Source organism: Aptenodytes patagonicus, chromosome 1, assembly GCF_965638725.1.
Source record: "Aptenodytes patagonicus chromosome 1, bAptPat1.pri.cur, whole genome shotgun sequence".
NCBI lineage: Eukaryota > Metazoa > Chordata > Aves > Sphenisciformes > Spheniscidae > Aptenodytes > Aptenodytes patagonicus.
This window is the reverse complement of record NC_134949.1, coordinates 194,724,858-194,745,790: the sequence shown is the minus strand read 5'-3', so window position 1 is coordinate 194,745,790 and position 20,933 is coordinate 194,724,858. Positions and strand designations below refer to the sequence as shown.

At 43.3% G+C, this 20,933-nt stretch overlaps 1 protein-coding gene across 2 annotated transcripts in view; it reads right to left on the bottom strand.

Moving 5' to 3' along the window:
* GTF2F2 (general transcription factor IIF subunit 2) overlaps positions 1-20,933 on the bottom strand; it is a 98,366-nt gene that overhangs the window by 42,461 nt on the left and 34,972 nt on the right. For both annotated transcript variants that reach the window (XM_076363594.1, XM_076363587.1), the window contains one exon: positions 8,468-8,549. In XM_076363594.1, the coding sequence (XP_076219709.1) occupies positions 8,468-8,549 (82 nt within the window). The remainder of the gene's footprint in view (positions 1-8,467; positions 8,550-20,933) is intronic.

The window sequence follows — 20,933 nt, the reverse complement described above, 5'->3', positions numbered from 1 at the left end:
TAGGATTTTAAAGTTCCTTCACTGTATTAGCAGCTTAGGTACAATTTGTTGGCCTCTGATACCGGCAGTCTCATTTTCTCTATCCAGATAATTCAGGGGGAAAAAAGTGAGTTGAAGTATTCTAGTTGACTGAAATTCAAAGGATTTTACATTATCTCTCTCTAAAAAAAAAACAAACTAAAAACTCACTCACTATTCTTTTTCATTTTATGGTGTTCATTTGAATTCAACTCCCAAGCCATTTTAAAAATGTCCCAGACTTGAGCATTGGCAGGTGGCTGCACAATATCCCCTCTTTCAGAAAACATTTCAGGATTGTCTGAGTACTAACTGATGGTTGCAGTGCTTCAGTATCTTGTATGAATATCTGAGGTATTTAGAGACTGAAAGATTCTCCCATAAAATGTAATGCTGTAGTTAATTTCTAAAGCTGGGATCTCTTCCATCCACAGAGCCTTTGAGGAGCACAGGAGATACCTCTGTTTACTTCCCCCATGGTGTAGCTGGCCCTGTGGCACTCCAGGAGTTAAGCTCCTGCTGGAATTATGCTGTGTCTTCAGGAATTAAATCACCCACTGATCACAGGGAACCCCAGTCTGAGAAGAACTGGAGCCCTACAGACAGACACTCCCTCAAAAAAGAACCAGAAATAGAGGATGGATAGTTTGTCATCTATGAACTTGTTCGAACTTGGCGACATCCTAAGTAACAAGTGCTACTTGGATGGACACTGATGTACCTGTCATCCTTCAGGCTATTGTTTTAGCGCCTTCCTGCAGTTCCACAAATTTCAGAAATATTTTAATAAGCCAGGAAATCAATATGTCACCAACAGAGCTTGCCACCTGGCAATTCTAATCTTTGGTTTTGCACAAGGATAACTTTTAGTACTCGGTGATATCATACAATTTTTGGAGCTCCTTGGCAGCAGGGTAACTGTTGGACGATACTAGTCTACTGATCTCTCACAAATTGCAAATATCATCAGTAGTATGTGAACAAAGTTGCTTAAAAATAGAAGATGTGCTGTGGTGCTGACATTCTACATATTGTGTAAATTTGAGCTCGTCAGCCTGCTAGTTGCCAAAGCAGTTTTGCAGAACCCAGAACACCAGCAGTACTCAGCATGACTATAGCATCTGGCATGGCGGCTAGGAAGAGATCCATGAGCTTCAGTGAGCTCTGCTCTGCAACAGAGAAAATGAAGATTTACATGTGAACTCTGACACTGATGTAGAAATGGCCTTTTGTACACCAGCTAGTTATCCCACCTTCCCTGACAGGGTCAAGCATGGTGGTAAACGAAAAGAACAGAAGGTTAGTATGTCTAGTAACACAGGATAACTCGTGATAGTTAAAACTGCACACTCATTCAGGGATTTTCACCCATTATAGTGTGACTTTCATACTACAGATGGAAAAGAAGATGAAAAGAAGGAATTAGTGCTGCCTGGGAACAGGAAGGATGTCCCTAAGTACTAAACAAATCCCTCATTGAAATCTGGAAAGCACCTTAGCAGAAGAGACCTCCCTGTAATTATTGTAGCCCTGGTAGCAGTAAGGTAAAAAGACCTCCAGTACTGTATGACGCCAAAGACTTTGGTTTCAAGAGAAGGAATCTGTGCCACTGACATTTAGGTTTACTGGAAATACAAGTACCAGAACTTCTGGTGCTGAGCACTGGTACTGAATAAGGCTTTTTTCAGCCTGAAGAAGCTGGCTACGACTGAAGCCTGAACATATTCCAGGGTGACTATTTTTAGCCTCCCCCCTTTCAGCAGATAGAAAGGAAATGGATGCTTTTTGGCTAATTACCACAAAGGCAAACTAGATATGTTCTTAAATGCAACGCCTCTGATAGCAGGGGAAAAGGAGCAGTGTAACCAGCAGAAGAGGAATACCATTTCATGAACTCTGTGGTAAAGAAACAGGACAATGAGAACTCTCTAATTACAACCACTGATTTCCTTCCCCAGAGTATAAGGCAAAATCCATGCAATATTTGCCCTAAACTCTTCTTAAATATGCATCCCTAAGCATCTCTCTTCTTTCTGAAAATGACCTTCATGCTAGGCTCCTCTCAACAACGCGCCTTTCTAAAAGGCACAGAACGCATTCAGTATGCCCACTATTAAGAAACATGAGAGCATCCCAGCAGTGTCTTATCACATGATTTCAATTCCAGAGAAATGCAGGGGTGTCTGGACACAGTCTTGGGCAACTGGCTCTAGGTGGCCCTGCTTGAGCAGAGGGGTTGGACGAGATGACCTCCAGAGGTTCCTTCCCATCTCAACCATTCTGTGATTCTGTGCCTGTCACCTGGAAATGATGATATTTAAAAGATGGAAAAAAGGCAAATTTCATGCCACACTAACAAAGCCATTTTAAGGTAAAACAAAAGGAGAATGGTAAGTCAGTCAGCAAAGAAGCCTACTTTTTTCATCTTCTGTCTGCAGGCATTTGCAAAAGGAAGGAAACTGACATCCAACAATCAGATCAACGGTCTCTCCCAAAATTTAAGAAAGCATCAGTTTTCCATAACTAATATGATTCATATACTAGAAAGTATATTGCAAAAAAATAAGAATGTTTCATGCCTCTTTTTTTTTTTTCCTTCTTTTTTTTTCCCTACACCGCCCCCTCAAATTAGCCCAATACATGTGGCTACTAGAAGCTGAAGACAACAATGGGGCAAAAAGGATATGGTAAACCTGCAGCGGGATGCAGAAGGTTAAGAGAAACATGATAAAATATCTGCTGCATTACGAACAGTAGATTATTCCTTATTTATTAGCATTATTATAATGGCTGGAAGCAGCAACCAAAATTAGGACCTTTTCATACCACTGAACAAAAAAGCATGGTAATATAAAAGACCTATTAAAATCCAGACTCAGAACAGCACTTGTAAAAACAGTAAAAGACAGACAAAATGGAAAGGACAAGAGACAGAGAAAAGAGCCTAAGATCACAAAGAAATATGTAGCAACCCAACAAAAGCAACTCTCCTGACCTCTGAAAGGGGGAATAACCACTCCTCCGTGCTGCTGAACCCATCTCACTTTAACCTTATTTTTCTTACTTGCTCCTCTCCATTACTCTATTCAAAGAATGTGAAAAATGGACCAAAATTGGACAAAGAAACTTAAGTACTAGTGTGCCTGCTACTTTGCAGTCCAATTGTTCACAAGGAGAATGGTATTTGCTTGATTTGTAAAAACTGGTGGGTGTCCAGGAACATAAGGCAAATATAAAATACATCTCTCAACAGTACAGCTTAACCCTTATGAACATGATTATTAGATAATTTTCTACAAATTGCACATTATTCTCCGAGAAAAATTGGGATTGGAAATATTTTAGCACATGGAAAAAAAATATATTTTTTGTACTTAATGATGAGTTACTCAAAACATCCTAGGGAAAGTCGTTTTGTATTATGCTGAATCTTACTTCAAGACAAAGAAACAGATCTTCGATACTTGAAAAATCAAGGTTGCATTGCTGACAGGCAGATGCAATCTCAGCTTTGCCTCCCAAAAATGGCCTCCCACTTCAAACAAACTGAACAGCATTTGTGCAGCACATCAGCTTTTGTGGAAAATGCACGAATGTATTCATACATATTTATTTTGAAATGGAATTCATAGCCAACTAAGCATATCTACAAGAATATATATGAAGTGTCATGCTGGTCAAATTATTCATTTTCTTTTGCTAGTAGGGGGTATTCGGGGAAAAAAACTGGCATAATGCTCATTTTCAGCAATACACTGAACTGTCAGTCAGTCAATACTCTCACAGTATTTTAGAGAAGATGAGCAACTCGTCTGCACTAATTAAATTTCACTTGCTTGGCCTAGACCACCAAGTGTCAGGACTTCTAGTGGCCTCTGTAATATGGTTGTAAAAATATGTGACTTTTCAAATGTGGAAGTTCATGAATTATTCTAGAATGTTTTGCAACCCATTTCTCCTAAAAGCCTATCATACATGTTTTTTCCAGTAGCTTTTTCTAAGGACTTTCATCACACTCTCTATAGAAAATTCTTAAAAGAAAAAGCAAGAAGGTATACAAAATTCTTGCAGCCTTGTTACAAGCTGCCATGTTGGCAACTACCGTTTTCACGAACGATACTTCAAGATGTATTTCTAAACTACTTCAGAGAATTATAGGGATTACCAGCTTCACTGCAGTGTTAAATGTCAGCTCTTCTAGGCTTTCTGTAATCCCAGGACTCTTTTTTTTTTTTTATTTGGTGTACAGTTTGGGAGAGTTCCGTAATTCAGATTATGTGTAGTTGAATCAGAGTCTCCCAAAATCCATTTCAAAAGGTGACCAGCATTTCACCAGCACATTTGAGAATGAAACAAGGGCTCTGACTTCATCCCAGTTTTTGCCTGCCATCCACTACTGTTGGGGAAGTGCTATCAAACACTGCATTCAACAATTGCTTGAGCTGCACTTTGCATGTGCCTTCAAAACCTCCCCTGAGAACTAAGAGCCTGGTGCCCGGCCACCCCATTGCAAAGAACCTGAGCAGTCCCGGAGACCTTGTTGCAGCTACTCAACTTGACAATATCAGTTTGAATCAGAGCTTTGCAGAAGTTGCTCCCAGAGATTTTTTTTTTTCTTCTTCTTAACTTTTCCTCAAAATGCAATGTAGTTTGAGTATATATGATAACGATGTGTTCAAATTATTTTTGAAAATAAAATTCTTTCTGTGAGGAAATGGAGAAACAGAAGTAAACAGAAATGGGAAAGGGGGACTGAGAAAGAATTGGGGAAGAAGAGGGTTCGCTATGGTCAGAGGGACAAACAGAACAGACGTGAGGACCAGTGCAAGGATGGAAACAGGTAATTTGGCAGAGCGAATCTGAGATGGGGTACATGCCAGTCCCCCATTTTCCCTCTTTTGTGCATAGCAAAAGCCCCTTGGGAGTATCAAAATCTTATTCTCATCTCCTCTCAAGTCATCTGGAGCCTGAGGGGATCCTGAATGTTTGGGGGACTCCTCTCTCTCTGTGCCCTGTCCTTCCCAGTGCAGACAAGCCTCTTGGAGGACCTCTCTCTTTGGGGAGTCATTAATCCCAAGGCGGTTAAACACTGGGATCATGGAATACAGGTAATGCAAACAAAAATCTCTTAAGCCTCAGAAAGACAAAATTAAGGGACAGATAATGCCTCCTCATGGTGAAAGCTGACTACAGTAAGATGAAGAAAATAGTCCGGTTCGGGTGGGACTGGCTGGGGTGGATGTGGAGCCTGCCTAGGGCAGCTTGGCAGAAGGAAAAGACAGCCTACCTAAGGTGACATGGATGGCGGGGGCACAAGACTGGTGCAAATACAGTGTGTGCCGTACAATGAGCCATGCGTGTAATTCCACCTGTGACACACACCCTCTGCTACAACAGTTCACATGCCACCACCTTCCTTCATCCAACAGGCTTGATGGGGCAAGAAGGGAAGTATCAACCAGAAAGAGTAGTGTAGGGACAGTATTTTCTGTGACCACCACACAGTAAAACCATCCACAGTTGGGAACAGTCTGCCTATTTTTTTCACCACACAGTCCAAATATTTTTAAGTGGGACCATGAGATCCACTCCCACAAAACAGAAATTGGGACAGGTGCTTGGAAACCACATATTATTTTCCAGCTAGCCACAACAGCATCACCAGCAGTAACTGCAAATGTATAACTAATCACTAAGGTTTTACAAAGAACAAACACATTATTAATAAAAAATTTCTAGAAAATTCAATAGCATGAAGCTTTACTAGTGCAGGATAGCAGGTGTTTCATGGTTATCTGTTCCCCTTCTAGAACTTGAAGTTCAGGACAATGGAAAAAAATAAATAAACCCGCCAACCACAAAACTTCCAAAATGGAAAATACCAAGTGAAGGTCACACAACCTTTGTTCTACCTTTCTGACTAGTTATCCCTAGACACACATTTGTACCTTGTATTCAAAGTGTTCTGAACATCAGCCATCTACAACCTTCCTGTAATCCAATCAAAAGCTGCTCCTTGGGAAAAAACCCTCACGTCTGATACGTTTGACAACGCTTTCACCAGTAAGTGTCACCAAATTCTGTGCTTTCATTACCCATCCTTAAACCCACACACATCTCCCACCTAACTGCTGGCAGCCCCATCACAAGACCATCACTTTGTCCTCTCATTGAAACTCTACAGAGCAGCATAGAAATCAAATGCCACGCCACGTATCCATCAGCCGATTTCCTTGACCCAGATACAGAGGGTAAAATAGAGGGGTTCCATATCTCTATTTAATACTAGGGAGGCATATAATCCCTTTTGGTCACTGCCAGCTCTCAGAAACAAATTATTACAGTTATTGGGGTGTGCAGCTTAACTTCATTTTCAGATCTTCAAAGTTTGAAGCAACTGCATTTATCTTTTATTTCCTTCCTGACTCAATTTATTATTGTAGCACTTAAAGCCTACACAACAGACTTGCTGTTTTATCAATATTATCAATTCCACCTTTGGAGAGTCTCTCTCATGTAAAGCACAATAGTAAATAGAAAAGTGAATAAAAATGGTTTAATATAACACAGTTCTATAACTTATGTAGTTTATCTTCAATGCTGTCACTTTTTAAAAGCACAAATACAGACTGCAGTACGCTGAGAGTGGGAGAGAGTAAAGGGAATGAAGAGAAAAGTTAGATCCTACTACTGAAATACCAGAGACGGTATTTGGACATAAACCAATTTCTTCTGAGGCTGTGACTGCTAGATCTGCTAAATCTCATGCCGGTTCCCACCAGATAAGTGTGGGGTTTTTTTTTTAACTTTTTGATAAAAGGCGAAAAATCTTTAACAACATGGAAGTCAGAAACTAGGCATAGACAGCCTGACAGTTTTTCTACAGGAAAGGAAAAACAACACTACTGTCAGTTTTCAGCTGCCAGTGCTTCCAAACACAAAACCTGCCTTCATGTTTGTATCTTTGTTGCTCCTATAGGAGTTGAACACGACAAAATCAAAGATCAGGAGGGGCTGTATGCATGCGTGCGTGACAGAAAGTAGAATGCTGAAAAATTCAAAGGTTGGGTAGTATGTCATTAAAGCTATCAGTTTTGTTTTGGTCTCCTGCTGTGGCCTTACCAGAAGAAGCTTATCTGATCAACTAATAGAAGACTGTGTACAAAATGCAAAAAAGCACTTGGATCAGTCAACCTGTGATTAAAACAGTTATGAAGTAAATACATCCCACAGACTATATTTGTATATATTTAAAATTGCCAGATTGAAATGAGTCCTTTTCTACTAACATCACATTTGCTTCATACTCCATTTCACACTCATGACAAAAATCATGATAGCAATCACAGGACACAGTCTGAAATGAAGTAGTTCACTGTACATGAGCAAACTTATGGTACTGATTTGCCAACAGCTAGAACAGAAAGTCTCAGAATTGAACAAACACAGTAAAGAAATACTGGAGCAGTTTAGATGACAAAGGAGGTTAATAAAACATAAGATACTGTAAATGTAGTATATGATACACAGAAAGCAGATCAGGAATTGGGGAAAAACATGATTTTGCCTTTTGTGCATTTCTTTTGACGATTCTAAAACTAGTCACAAATGATTCTCTTCCCGAAATTTCCTGCTTTGCATTTCTCTATTTACAACAAACTCACAATATAAAAGGGTGATTTAATTAAAACCCACATGCTTAAAATATGCAAGTATGTATTTCATGTAATGCACAATTCAATTCAAAATCTGATTTATTACTAGAGAACATCATCAAGTTAATTATCCACGTGATATATGAATCACATGGTAAATTCTAGATGTATCGGATTAAATTTTCAAAAGTCACTAAATGATTCTGTTAAATTTATGTCTTGTGGTTTCCATGCCACTTCTGACACTTTCAGCCATTACCTTTTCTAGCAAGCATGCCAGTTTAGGTCTAGCACTTCTCCCTGAACTCTTTCCTATTTGGGGCATTTTAAATATCTTTTCAGAGGTGCTCTTCATCTAGCATGGCACAGTATTAAGTGGAATTAAATTTGGACGATCCACACAGAAACCCATACGCAAGAAGCTTGTCCTGACCTGACCAATGTAAACCTTTAAGTCCTCAGGAAATTCAGCTTTAATCACATTTGAATATAGCCATACATTCGTACATTCGGGTATGAATAGACACGATGTGTGCTCGAGTAAGAGTTTTGCACATGATGGAACGCAGAAGTCTACATCATCCCACCAGACAATACCAGAGGGAGGTACAAGCCCCACACCAGCCTTCATTCCTTCCCTACAGTAAATTCACCCCAAAAGCAAGAACAGTTCCGATCCTGTATAAATCCTATGTAAGACCATGATAATACTGAAGTCACCCATCCCTAGTAAGGCAATAATAAAAGCATCAAAGTCAGATATCACATATCCATTTGTAATAGAGCACTCCTACCTTTTCAGTTTCATATAATTTTCACTAGCTGCAGGTCTGCATTCAGCACGTTGCACCACTATTCCTTCCAAGGAAAGTTTATCTAGAATGAAAAAAACAAAGCAAAACTGGACATTAAAATAAGATTCACCAATATGGTCAACATTTGAAATATTTATCACGAATTCAGCATTTAGTAAATACAGAATCATAGAATAGTTTGGGTTGGAAGGGACCTCTAAAGGTCAGCTAGTCCAACCCCCCTGCCGTGGGCAGGGACATCTTCAACTAGATCAGGTTGCTCAGAGCCCCGGCCAACCTCACCTTGAAGGTTTCCAGGGATGGGGCATCCACCACCTCTCTGGGCAACCTGTGCCAGTGCTTCACCACCCTCAGCATAAAAAATTTCTTCCTTATGTCTAGTCTCAATCTACCCCTCTTTAGTTTAAAGTCATTCCCCCTTCTCCTATCACAACAGGCCCTGCTAAAAAGTTTGTCCCCATCTTTCTTATAAGCCCCCTTTAAGTATTGAAAGGCCACAATAAGGTCTCCCCGAAGCCTTCTCTTCTCTAGGCTGAACAACCCCAACTCTCTCAGCCTGTCTTCACAGGAGAGGTGTTCCACCCTTCCAATCATCTTCGTGGCCCTCCTCTGGACCCGCTCTAACAGGTCCATGTCTTTCCTGTGCTGAGGGCTCCAGAGCTGGACGCAGTACTCCAGGTGGGGTCTCACCAGAGCAGAGGGGCAGAATCACCTCCCTTGACCTGCTGGCCACACTTCTGTTGATGCAGCCCAGGATGCAGTTGGCTTTCTGGGTTGCGAGCGCACATTGCTGGCTCATGTCCAGCTTTTCATCCACCAGTACCCCCAAGTCCTCCTCAGGGCTGCTCTCAATCCCTCCATCCCCCAGGCTGTATTGATACCGGGGGTTGCCCCAACCCAGGTGCAGGACCTTGCACTTGGCCTTGTTGAACCTCATGAGGTTCACATGGGCCCACTTCTTGAGCTTGTCCAGGTCCCTCTGGATGGCATCCTGTCCCTCAGGTGTGTCGACCGCACCACTCAGCTTGGTGTCATCTGCAAACTTGCTGAGGGTGCACTCGATCCCACTGTCTATGTCATTGATGAAGATACTAAACAGTACCGGTCCCAATACAGACCCCTGTGGGACGCCACTTGTCACCAACCTCCATCTGGACATTGAGCCATTGACCACTACCCTCTGGATGTGACCATCTAACCAATTCCTCACCCACCGGACAGTCCGCCCATCAAATCCATACCTCTCCAGTTGAGAGAGAAGGATGTTGTGGGGGATCAAGTCAAAGGCCTTACAGAGGTCCAGATAGACGACATCTGTAGCCCTTCCCGTGTCCACTGATGTCGTCACTCCATCATAGAAGGCCACTAGGTTGGTCAGGCAGGACTTGCCCTTGGTGAAGCCATGCTGGCTGTCTTGAATCACCTCCCTGTCCTCCATGTGCCTTAGCATAGCTTCCAGGAGGATCTGTTCCATGATCTTCCCAGGCACAGAGGTGAGACTGACTGGCCTGTAGTTCCCCGGGTCTTCCTTTTTTCCCTTTTTAAAAAGGGGGGTTATGTTTCCGCTTTTCCAGTCAGTGGGAACTTCACTGGACTGCCACGACTTCTCAAATACGATGGATAGTGGCTTAGCAACTTCATCTGCCAGCTCCCTCAGGACCCACGGATGGATCTCATCAGGTCCCATGGACTTGTGCACCTTCAGGTACCTTAGGTGGTCTCGAACCTGATCTTCTCCCACAGTGGGCGGCTCTTCATCCTCCCAGTCCCTGCCTTTGCCTTCTGTAGCTTGGGCAGTGTGGCTTGAGCACTTGCCAGTGAAGACTGAGGCAAAAAAGCCATTGAGTACCTCAGCCTTCTCCATATCCCAGGTAACCAGGTCTCCTCTTTCGTTCCGGATAGGGCCTACATTTTCCCTAGTTGTCCTTTTATCCCTGATGTACCTATATAATCTTTTCTTGTTGCCCTTGATGTCCCTGGCCAGATTTAATCCTATCAGGGCTTTAGCTTTCCTAACCTGATCCCTGGCTGCTTGAACAATTTCTCTGTATTCCTCCCAGGCTACCTGTCCTTGCTTCCACCCTCTGTAGGCTTCCTTTTTGTGTTTGAGTTTGTCCAGGAGCTCCTTGTTCAGCCATGCAGGCCTCCTGGCGTTTTTGCCTGACTTCCTCTTTGTTGGGATGCATTGCTCCTGAGCTTGGAGGAGGAGATCCTTGAATATTAACTGGCTTTCTTGAGGCCCTCTTACTTCCAGGGCTTTATCCCATGGTACTCTGCCAAGCAGATCCCTGAAGAGGCCAAAGTCTGCTCTCCTGAAGTCCAGGGTAGTGAGCTTGCTGTGCTGCCCTCCTCAGTGCCCTAAGGATCTTGAACTCCATCATTTTGTGGTCACTGCAGCCAAGGCTGCCCTTGAGCTTCACATTCCCCACCAGCCCCTCCTTGTCAGTGTGAACAAGTTCCAGCATAGCACCTCTCCTCGTTGACTCCTCTATTACTTGGAGAAGGAAGTTATCATTGACACATTCCAGGAACCTCCCGGATTGGTTATGCCCTGCCGTGTTGTCCCTCCAACAGATGTCGGGGTGGTTGAAGTCCCCCATGAGGACCAGGGCTTGTGAACGTGAGGCTGCTCCTTTCTGTCCATAGAGGGCCTCATCCACTCTGTCTTCCTGGTCAGGTGGCCTGTAGCAGACCCCCACCGTAATGTCACCTGTCCCTGCCCTCCCTTTAATTCTGACCCACAAGCTCTCGGTCGGCTCCTCATCCATCCCCAGGCAGAGCTCCATGCACTCCAGCTGGTCATTGACATAGAGGGCGACATCCCCTCCTTGTCTGCCCTGCCTGTCCTTCCTGAAGAGCCTGTATCCCTCCATCTCAACACTCCAATCATAGGAGCCATCCCACCACATCTCCATGATGCCAATAAGATCGTAGCCCTGCAGGCGTGCGCACGTCTCTGACTCCTCTTGCTTATTCCCCATGCTACGTGTGTTTGCATAGAGACATTTAAGTTGGGCCCCCGATGAAGCTGTCTTACTGGCTGGAGTTCCTTTGTGCTGCTCTTCAGGCGCTCTCCTGCTGCCCTGTGATCCTTCTCCAGGCTCTGGGCACCTATTGCTGGCCCTGGCATCAAACTGGTAGGAGTGGGATGGATTGAGGTTCCCCTCCCTGGCAACTTCAGTTTAAAGCCCTTTTCACCAGCTTGGCAAGCCTATGACCGAAGATGCTCTTCCCCTTCTTGGACAGATGGACCCCATCAGCCCCCAGTAGACCAGGTTTCGCAAAGCAAGTCCCATGGTCTAAGTAGCCGAACCCCTGGCTGTGGCACCAGTCCCGTAACCATTTGTTGACTCACCAGATTTGACCGGCCCTTTCAAACTCCTTCCCTTTGACCGGCAGGATTGATGAGAAAACTACCTGCGCTCCCAAGTCCCTTACCACCCTTCCCAGGGCTCTGTAGTCCTTCTTGATAGTCCTCAGACTGCTCCTGGCTGTGTCACTGGTGCCCACATGAAACAACAGCAGTGGATAATAGTCAGTGGACTGTACGAGGCTCGGTAGCCTCTCGGTGACATCTCGGTGCACCCGGTAAGCAGCACACCTCTTGTCCTGGTTTCGGCAGGGATAGAGTTAATTTCCTTTCTAGTAGCTGGTACAGGGCTGCGTTTTGGATTTAGGATGAGAACAAAGTTGATAACACACCGATGTTTTAGTTGTTGCCAGGCAATGCTTACACTAGCCAAGGACTTTTTAGTTTTCCATGCTCTACTGACTGAGAAGGCTGGAGGTGCACAAAAAGCTGGGAGGGGGCACAGCCAAACTGGCCCAAGGGACATTCCATACCATGTGACGTCATGCTCAGTACATAAACTGGGGAAAGCTGGCTGGGGGGGCCACTGCTCGGGGACTGGCTGGGCATCGGTCGGCGGGTGGTGAGCAATTGTACTGTGCATCACTTGCTTTGTGTATTATTATTATCATCATCATATTATTATTATTATTATTATTTTATTTCAATTATTAAACTGTTTTTATCTCAACCCACGAGTTTTTCTCATTTGTGCTCTTCCAATTCTCTCCCCCATCCCACCGGGTGGGGGGAGTGAGTGAGCAGCTGCGTGGTGCTCAGTTGCCGACTGAGGTTAAACCACGACACCTCTCTAGACAGTGCGTCCAGTTGGCAAATGGGTGCCTCCGTACCTCTCAGAAGAGAGTCACCTACTACTATCACCCGGCGCCTTTTCTTAGTGCTGCCAGTTGTTATACGAGGGGCAGATCAGGCTGCCTTACTCAGCTCCAGCATCTCTCCTGCTGTGATGGGTCTTTCCTCTTCAGTCTGCAGAGCGGTGAAGCGGTTCTGCAAGGGCACCTCAGGCTTCGGGGGAAGTCTCTTCTTCCTGCTGGTCCTTGCCATTGCAACCATCCATTCTTCTGCATTATTCGCCCCCCTCCCTTCTGTGTGTGCTGGTGGGGGAGTTTTTGGCTGTTTGACTGTGGGCTGCGGGTCCGCTGCAGCCTGTGCTTGGAACCAGCTATCTAACTCCTTCTCCACCTCCCTGATGTTACGCAGCCTTCTCACCGCCTCCTGCAGCTCAGCCACCTGCTGCAGGAGGTCCTCCACCTGTGCACACCTTTTGCAGGCAGGTCTGCTGCCTGTCCCTGCCCCAGGAGAGAGGTCTGGGCACTCCCTGCAGCCTGAGGTCTGCACTGCAGCCTCTCCCTTCAGCAGCTCTGTCTGTGTAGAAGCATTGGCCACTGCTGGGGTAGATGGTGCAGACCCCCCAGCTAGAGTCACGGCCTTTGTTCTCAGACACCAAAGAAATAAGCAGGAAAAACATGCTTGCACAGCTGGTACCCCCTAGACTTCCTTATTTTGCTATCAGATGTTTTACATGTTAAGAATGAATCACAAAGACCAAATTTTAAATAAGAGATGGTAACTGTGTGGTCATCCTTTCTCTAGATTGTTGCACTTGGCTTATCTAGGAACTGTTTTCTGGAAATGTGCATCGAATACAGTCAGTGACCATGAAAAAAATAATCTACAAAGAGAATCCGATCATCAAAGTATCCAAAATTAGTGGAAAATAAAATGAGAGCTGATTTTATTCCTATCCTCAGAAAAAGATTAACCTATTTTCATCTTATTACAATTTAAAAAAAAAAGTTCACTAAAGGAACATAATGCAATAAAGTAATAATATTACATATGCTAACACTCAGGGAAAAGAAATAAAAACTTGCAGTTAGTAACCTAGGAGATCACATACTAAGTTTTAGTTAATACTGTTCTCTGTACATTCACCTCTGTAACACAGTCCCTTTGTAATCCGGTGTGAACACCTTTTTGCCTAAAGCAACGACAACTAACAGAGCAGTACAATAGTACCAGCCTACTCTGTAAAGGTGGAAAAGCCTAAAAATTAAAAGCAACTTGATGTAGAAAGGAAGAGAGAAGTGATGGTGGCCAAACACCTGCTTTTCTACTACAACGTTCTAATGCAGAGTGTGTGTGTGTGGGGGGGGGGGGGGGGTGGCAACTTAACCATCTCTTTTGGGCATAGCCAGTGCAATATATATAAAATGTACACCTCTGGGAACAGCTTTGCATAACAAGAAAGGATGAGTTTCTTAGCTTTAACAGCTTGATTAGCTCTTGCTATTTAAAATGTCGTTCCAACAGAGAGCCTCCTCTTGCTATTGGTGTAGGGTTCTACACTGTCACCCCCACCTTCAGACATTCGGCAATGTCACAGAAGATAACAGAAATGCTTAGAAGTATTGATGCCAAGTAACACAAGGCACTCTGAGACGCCTGTAACTTCTCTATTGCTTTATAGACTGAAATATTATTACATCTGGAAATCTAAGTCTGCTCTCCCTGAATAATGCAGAGAGTATTTAAAAATTATTTAAATTTTCTTGGTTTGATTTAAACTAAATCCTTGAAAGGAATAAGAATGCCATACTTTTCCAGGTAGTTTTGAATGAAACAAAGCAAATTTTTATGAAAACACTTCTGGTTTTTCAGATTCCTAAGGTTTACGGTCAGGAGAGACAACTTGGCTAATTTGCCTGACCTCCTGTGTTTCACAGACAGATACATTTTATCCTCTTTCTTCTGTACAGAACCTAGTAACTTATGTGTGGCTAAAGTGGTACTAATATTGCTGGTTAATTTGTAATACAAATTTGCCTCCAGCTTTTAGCATTTGGTTCTTCTTATGTCCTTCTATACTATGCTAAAGAGCCTTTTAGTACCTGGTGTTTTCTCCCTGTGAAAGTACTTACACATTGTAATCAAGTCACTTCTCAATCATCTTTTCAATAAATGAAGTAATTCAAGCTCATGCATTATCTCACCACAAGGCATTTTATGCCACACTTAAATCAGTTTTGGGGCTCTCATCTGCACCCTGTTCAATCTTGCAATGATGTTTTAAGAATACAGAGACCAGAAAATAGACGTAATACTCTTGTACTGGTCTTACCAAAACCATATAGAGAGGTAAAATAACAGATACAGGAGAAGAGCCTGGAATTTCTCTCTCCTCACTTGAGCCATCTCAAGGTTATTCAGCAGACTCTCTGAATTCAGCTGAGAAAGGGAGGAAGGGAGACTTTCAGAAGAAAATTGGTCCCATGTCCTTTAGGAGTCAATGATCTCCCCTGGCTGGTGGGCTTTTTGTGGTTTGGGGTTTTTTTTTGTGGGGGTGCGTGCATCTGAGTCCCATGACTGTGTTTCATGTTTAGATGGCTAAAACTGGGTTAAGATCAATTTGTCTCTAAAAATCAAGCTCTGGGAGTTGATGGAGCTGACTGGCTATTATATCACCAATATCACAAATATTTGGAGTCTTTTCCAAGCCTCACATTTTACCTATGTGCTCCACATTCCCTGTTCCTAGGTATATAATTGCCTCTGGCTTGGTTAAAATGCATTGCCTTTAAACAGATTCTGTGAATTAAGTGATCCCGGTCACACCATGACAGTCCTGTCATAGTTATTCACTGTCTGACCAGCATTTGTGTCAATCACGACACATTTTATAAGCAGTGATTCTCACTTACTACTGTCCCTCTTGCTAATACTGGAGGAGGCCCTTGAAACTACAAGCCGAAGGCTTCCTACTGATAATTACTTTCTGATAACTGTCAGACAGTTTTTAATCTTGTTCTGTGCTTGCTATTTTTTTTTTTTTTTACATAAATCAGAATGTCACAAGCTTCTGAATTATGTGCAATACGAAACGCTAAGCAGGCTGCAAACATGCTGTTACTTTATCAACCTCACAATCTCCAAAATAAACAAAATTAGGTTTTTTTGACCAGAAAACCTTTACACAAAGCCACGTTTGCTAGCATTCATTCTATTTCTGATGTTTTCTACCTTTTAAACTCCATGACAATTTTTCCACTAGTTTCTATGGTACAGGTTGAAGGCTAACTAGCCTATACTCATCTGACCCATCCAGCCCAGCTGTCTGAACACTGACATGCCGCTATCGATCTTGCATAATTTTCAAATTATTCTTAAGTTTTAAGAATCGGGATCAGTGAACCAGATAGCTCCCCCACACCAACTATTTAGGAAATGAACCTGCCAATTAAACATGCTTATCCTTACCAACTATTTAGGAAATGAACCTGCCAATTAAACATGCTTATCCTTACTAATATCCTATCTTTGATGTCTTGGCTAATACCCTCTTTTAATTACCACGGATCCAGATTTGGCTTTTAATGTTCCAGTCACTTCACAGTACAAGGCTGTCCGCAGCCTCCAAGAACACTGCCTTGCAGCTAAGCTAGTCTGCTGTCAAAGCTCATCCACTGTTCAAAAGCCAAGGTTTATGTCCCACTTTCCTTGGAGCCTCTTGGGGATTTTAACACATCCAGAGAGTCCAGCAGAATAAATCTGCGAAGATGCCGGATGCAAGACTGTAGTGGGGGAACACAGTTTTTACTCCCTTCACAGCCAAATTAGCCCTCATTCACCAAACTGAAGTTCAGAGACTTGGGTCTGTCTTCACCTGTTGCAGGACCAGAGCTGTAATGAAAAGACATCCGAAGTGCTACACATCTGCCTTGATATTTCCACAGTCACATCAGCCTAGAAGCCAAAGGATGAATAAGGCATGAAAGTGGCAATTCCCTGTTAAAAATACCTACTCAAAATAAAGCAGACAGTACAAGATAAATGAATAGGTCTGGAAAACTGGCTAAGACCAGTGATTAGAAGGGAAAATAGACATTTTCCCAAGCGTTTTATGCTCTCAGTTGCCCTGTGTGGGGTGGCAGGTACAAGTACACTGTGAGTGCAGCTCCAGACAGGCTGGTCTACATAACCCATTGCTTCATCATTAGCTGCCAAATGCATGCTCACCCCGACCTCCCTGCCTGAACACCCCAGTGCCAATTCATAAAGGAATTTCAAATGTTGATTCTTTCAGTGAGATGACAGGAAGATGTGCTGTGGAGACGCCGATTCCAGCTTCAAATCCTGCTGACAATCACCATCAAATGAACAGAACATGGTTAAAATGCTTAAGGCAATCTTAATAAACAGGCACTGGGGAAATTTACTGGAATTGTGCAGAAGATGGTCTAATGGGGGGGGGGGGAGAGAGAAGAGGGGGCGGGGGGGGGAGGGGGAGAGAGATGAACTGGCTTGGAGATTTTAATGTGTTAGTTTTCCAGTCTGACTGCACCCAGCTCCAATTTCCAGCCACTCGGTCTTTTTAGACCTTTGACTGCTAAGTTGAAGAGCCTGTTATTAAAGCATTTCTGCCCATCCAAGCACTTATGTACTCTCCACCTTTATCAAGCCTAATGAAAAATCATAGAATCATAGAATCATTAAGGTTGGAAAAGACCTCTAAGATCATCGAGCCCAACTGTCAACCCAACACCACCATGTCCACTAAACCATGTCCCTAAGTGCCGCATCTACACGTCTTTTAAAGACCTCCAGGGAGGGTGACTCAACCACGTCCCTGGGCAGCCTGTTCCAATGTTTAACCACTCTTTCAGTAAAGAAATTTTTCCTCACGTCCAATCTAAACCTCCCCTGGCGCAATTTGAGGCCATTTCCTCTTGTCCTATCGCTAGTTACTTGGGAGATAAATAAACCATGTTTTCTTGAATCTTCCATTAGGTTTATTTTTCAGCTTCTTAATCATTCTCATTGGCCTGAGAAGGTCCAGTTCATTAATGTCTCTCCTGAGCTGCACGCCTCACAGCCAGACTTGACGGCGTGTGGGACAGGATCTGGAGTTTACCAGCTCCTGCTCTTTGTGAGAGGTGCCAGGGAAAGAGGAGATGAAGACCTGCCTCAGGATGCACAATTCCCAGGCAGCAGGAAAAAGTGGAAGCAAGTGCAGTAAGGACAGGCTATGGGCACGTGCACCTCCAGCTCCTCAGCAGGTAGAAGTTGGGCTGTTGCTTCCCAGCGTCCAAGTTGGAAGCCCTGGTAGTTCCTGCTGCCCTGTGCAGCTTCCCAGGCTATTGCATGTGATGGCTGGACAAGGGGCAGCCCCCTCCTATACTAGACCTTAGCTCTGCTCTTCTGGACCAGAGGCATTTTGCGACACCTCTCTTCTATTCAACGGGCAGCCTCGAAGCTGGTGCCCTTCTCAGACCACCCTTTCCTGCTAACTGCATAGCTATACAACAGGATCGCCAGTCTTGACTTAGCACTCCCTTATTTAGGCATCCAAACATACAGAGTACATTTGTTTTACTGACCACTGCACAAAATTATGACCTCATGTTCAGTTGACGATGATGCATTATACACATAGGACAGAGCCTCTGCCCCACCCCTCCCACAAACATGCGTACTGCAAGCCCCATCTACAGTGTATTCCTGGGTGTATAAACTTCATATTTGGCCATATTAAAATGTTATCCTAACCAACTATCCAAATGATTCTGCACCAGCAACGTATCTCCTTATTGATAACATTCTCAGTCTGTATCATCTCCAAACTTCATCAGTAACTATCTCCTTCTTGATCCATGACTAAAAATAAATAGGACCAAAAACCAAATCACAGCAACATTTTAGTGAGAATCGAATCGAACAGAATAGAATGGAACAGAATATTTCAGCTGGAGGGGACCACAATGATCACCTAGTCCAACTGCCTGAGCAATTCACGGCTGACCAAAAGTTAAAGCATGTTGGTAAGGGCATTGCCCAAATGTCTCTTAAACACTGACAGGCTTGGGGCATCAACCACCTTTCTAGGAAGGCTGTTCCAGCATTTGTCCACCCTCTCGGTAAAGAAATGCTTCCTAACGTCCAGTCTAAACCTCCCCTGACGCAGCTTTGAGCCATTCCCACGCGTCCTGGCACTGGATACCAGGGAAAAGAGCTCAGCACCTCCCTCTCCACTTCCCCTCCTCAGGAAGCTGCAGAGAGCAATGAGCAATTCTCTGCTTAACATTTGCCAGTTTGAAACCTGGCAGATAATTTTTGTATAGTTAAATGAGAGGGAAACTAATGCAGTATATATTCTAATTCAAGATGACAAATGGGACATACTCGAAAATTTAACAGAAAAAAAAGCATTGCCTCCTTTGCTGAACAAATTATAATCAAAAAAAGGGGAAAAAAATGGCACAATCCATTTTCCCTCCACCCACATTGATTAGTATTATATTACTCTCCCTTAATTTTTAACTGATTGACTTCCAAGTCAGATGTTTTATTGTTTTTCGTACAGTTCCTTTTCATTTTTAAATACCTGGGCCATCCAATTCACCTTTCGAATATCGGCACAGCATTTGCTTTTTCAGTCTTGTAGAACTGCAGTGCTCAAAAATTATTAAAAATATCAGCAGCAACTGTTGATAACAGTTTCTTAGACAGCTCTTTTAGAACTCTTGAATGCAAACTGTTCAGACTTGCTGATTTGAAAATCTTCAGTTTTAATTAGTGTGTAGAGCTTGTCTTCAATAGCTGTTAATCAACGTCCTAGAGTTATTATTGGAATGAGAATGTCTATGCTACTAACACTGTGAGATAGTAACTACTGAATGGTTTAATTGTTCAACAACCTGGCCAATTTTCTGTGTTATGACATTAAATTACTAGCAAATTGCCTCAATAGCCCAAACAGATTTCATTAGCACTGCTTCCTAATACACTTCAAAAATTCTCTATCTCTTATAGCTGCAGATTTCTCCTCATATCCTTTTTGTACTGTAATAAATAAAGTAGCTGTTTTCTGTAACCTAGGTCATTTTCACTGACAGCAGACTCCTGGTGAAGCTGATGCTGTTCAGACACGTGAGTAAGTTGAACCCTGGGTAAAGCACCAACTTTTCTGTGGTGTGCTGCAGTCCTGTATCCTCAGCTCCATGGTGTGCTCAAGCTTCCAGACCAGGAGGTTCAGGAGGAGGATGGAAGTTGAGGAGGAGTGAAGTTATTTTCCAAAAGGAAACATGTAGGACAGAATGAGGGGCAGATGCCTAGCCCCCTTCCTCCTTGGATTTGTTTTCCTGTGTAGCTGATAGACACCAGCACTGCATTTTCACTGTCTCCAGCGTGGCTTGTCTGATTGAGAAGAAACTGAAAAGCTCTGTGGATTGCCTTCCTGGTGCAGGCCAAAGGGTGAGTAACTTGGAAATGGAGTACTACTACTACAGCCACTCTCTTAAGTGTGTGCGAGACTGCTTAGCATATTTTCTGACTTAATCTGGAACCAAAACAATACCCTTGCAATTGCTGGATTCCAGCACTATTCCTCCCTTGAATGGCCAATCCCAGCAAACAGGTAACACTAACCATTTGTGAAGCAGCAGTCGCTTCAGGATTGCTAGCTACCAACATCGGCAAGCAGGATACTTCAGCTGTACAGGGCAGAAACAGAGGCAGTTTGCTCACAGCATGGGAGAGCACAAAGCTGCAAGTTGCTCTGTCTCAATGCAAGTGGGAAGCAAGAAGATCCGGGATGCACTGGGCACATCTCAGCCATCACACGCCTGGTGCACAACACAAAGACTCTCAGAGCACAAGAATGGTCAAAGTCTCTAACTCGATTGCAAGAAAGACTTGCATACCTTTACCAAAATGAACTTCTGGATGATCTTCCAGGGCATGGACAAAAAGACAGAAAAAAGGAAATCCAGTTCCTCTAGGCATAGCTACACCTTCAGAAAACAGTGAGCTATATGAAACCACCTTACTAAAACCACATGAACTGCAATACCATATGTATCACCAACTGCATAGGAAGAACAAGGGCTCTTTGGAAAAGTTGTCTTGTAGTACAGCACAGAAAGTGGAAAATTTTCACAGAGATCCGCCAGGCTTTAATTTTGTGTTACAGATGACTGTCAGCTGCAGTGAAGTAAAGTTACATGGGTTTGTGGTGATGAAAATTTTACAGCAGCTCTACATTTTTCAAGTCTCAAAGGTTTAAATGTAAATATTCAT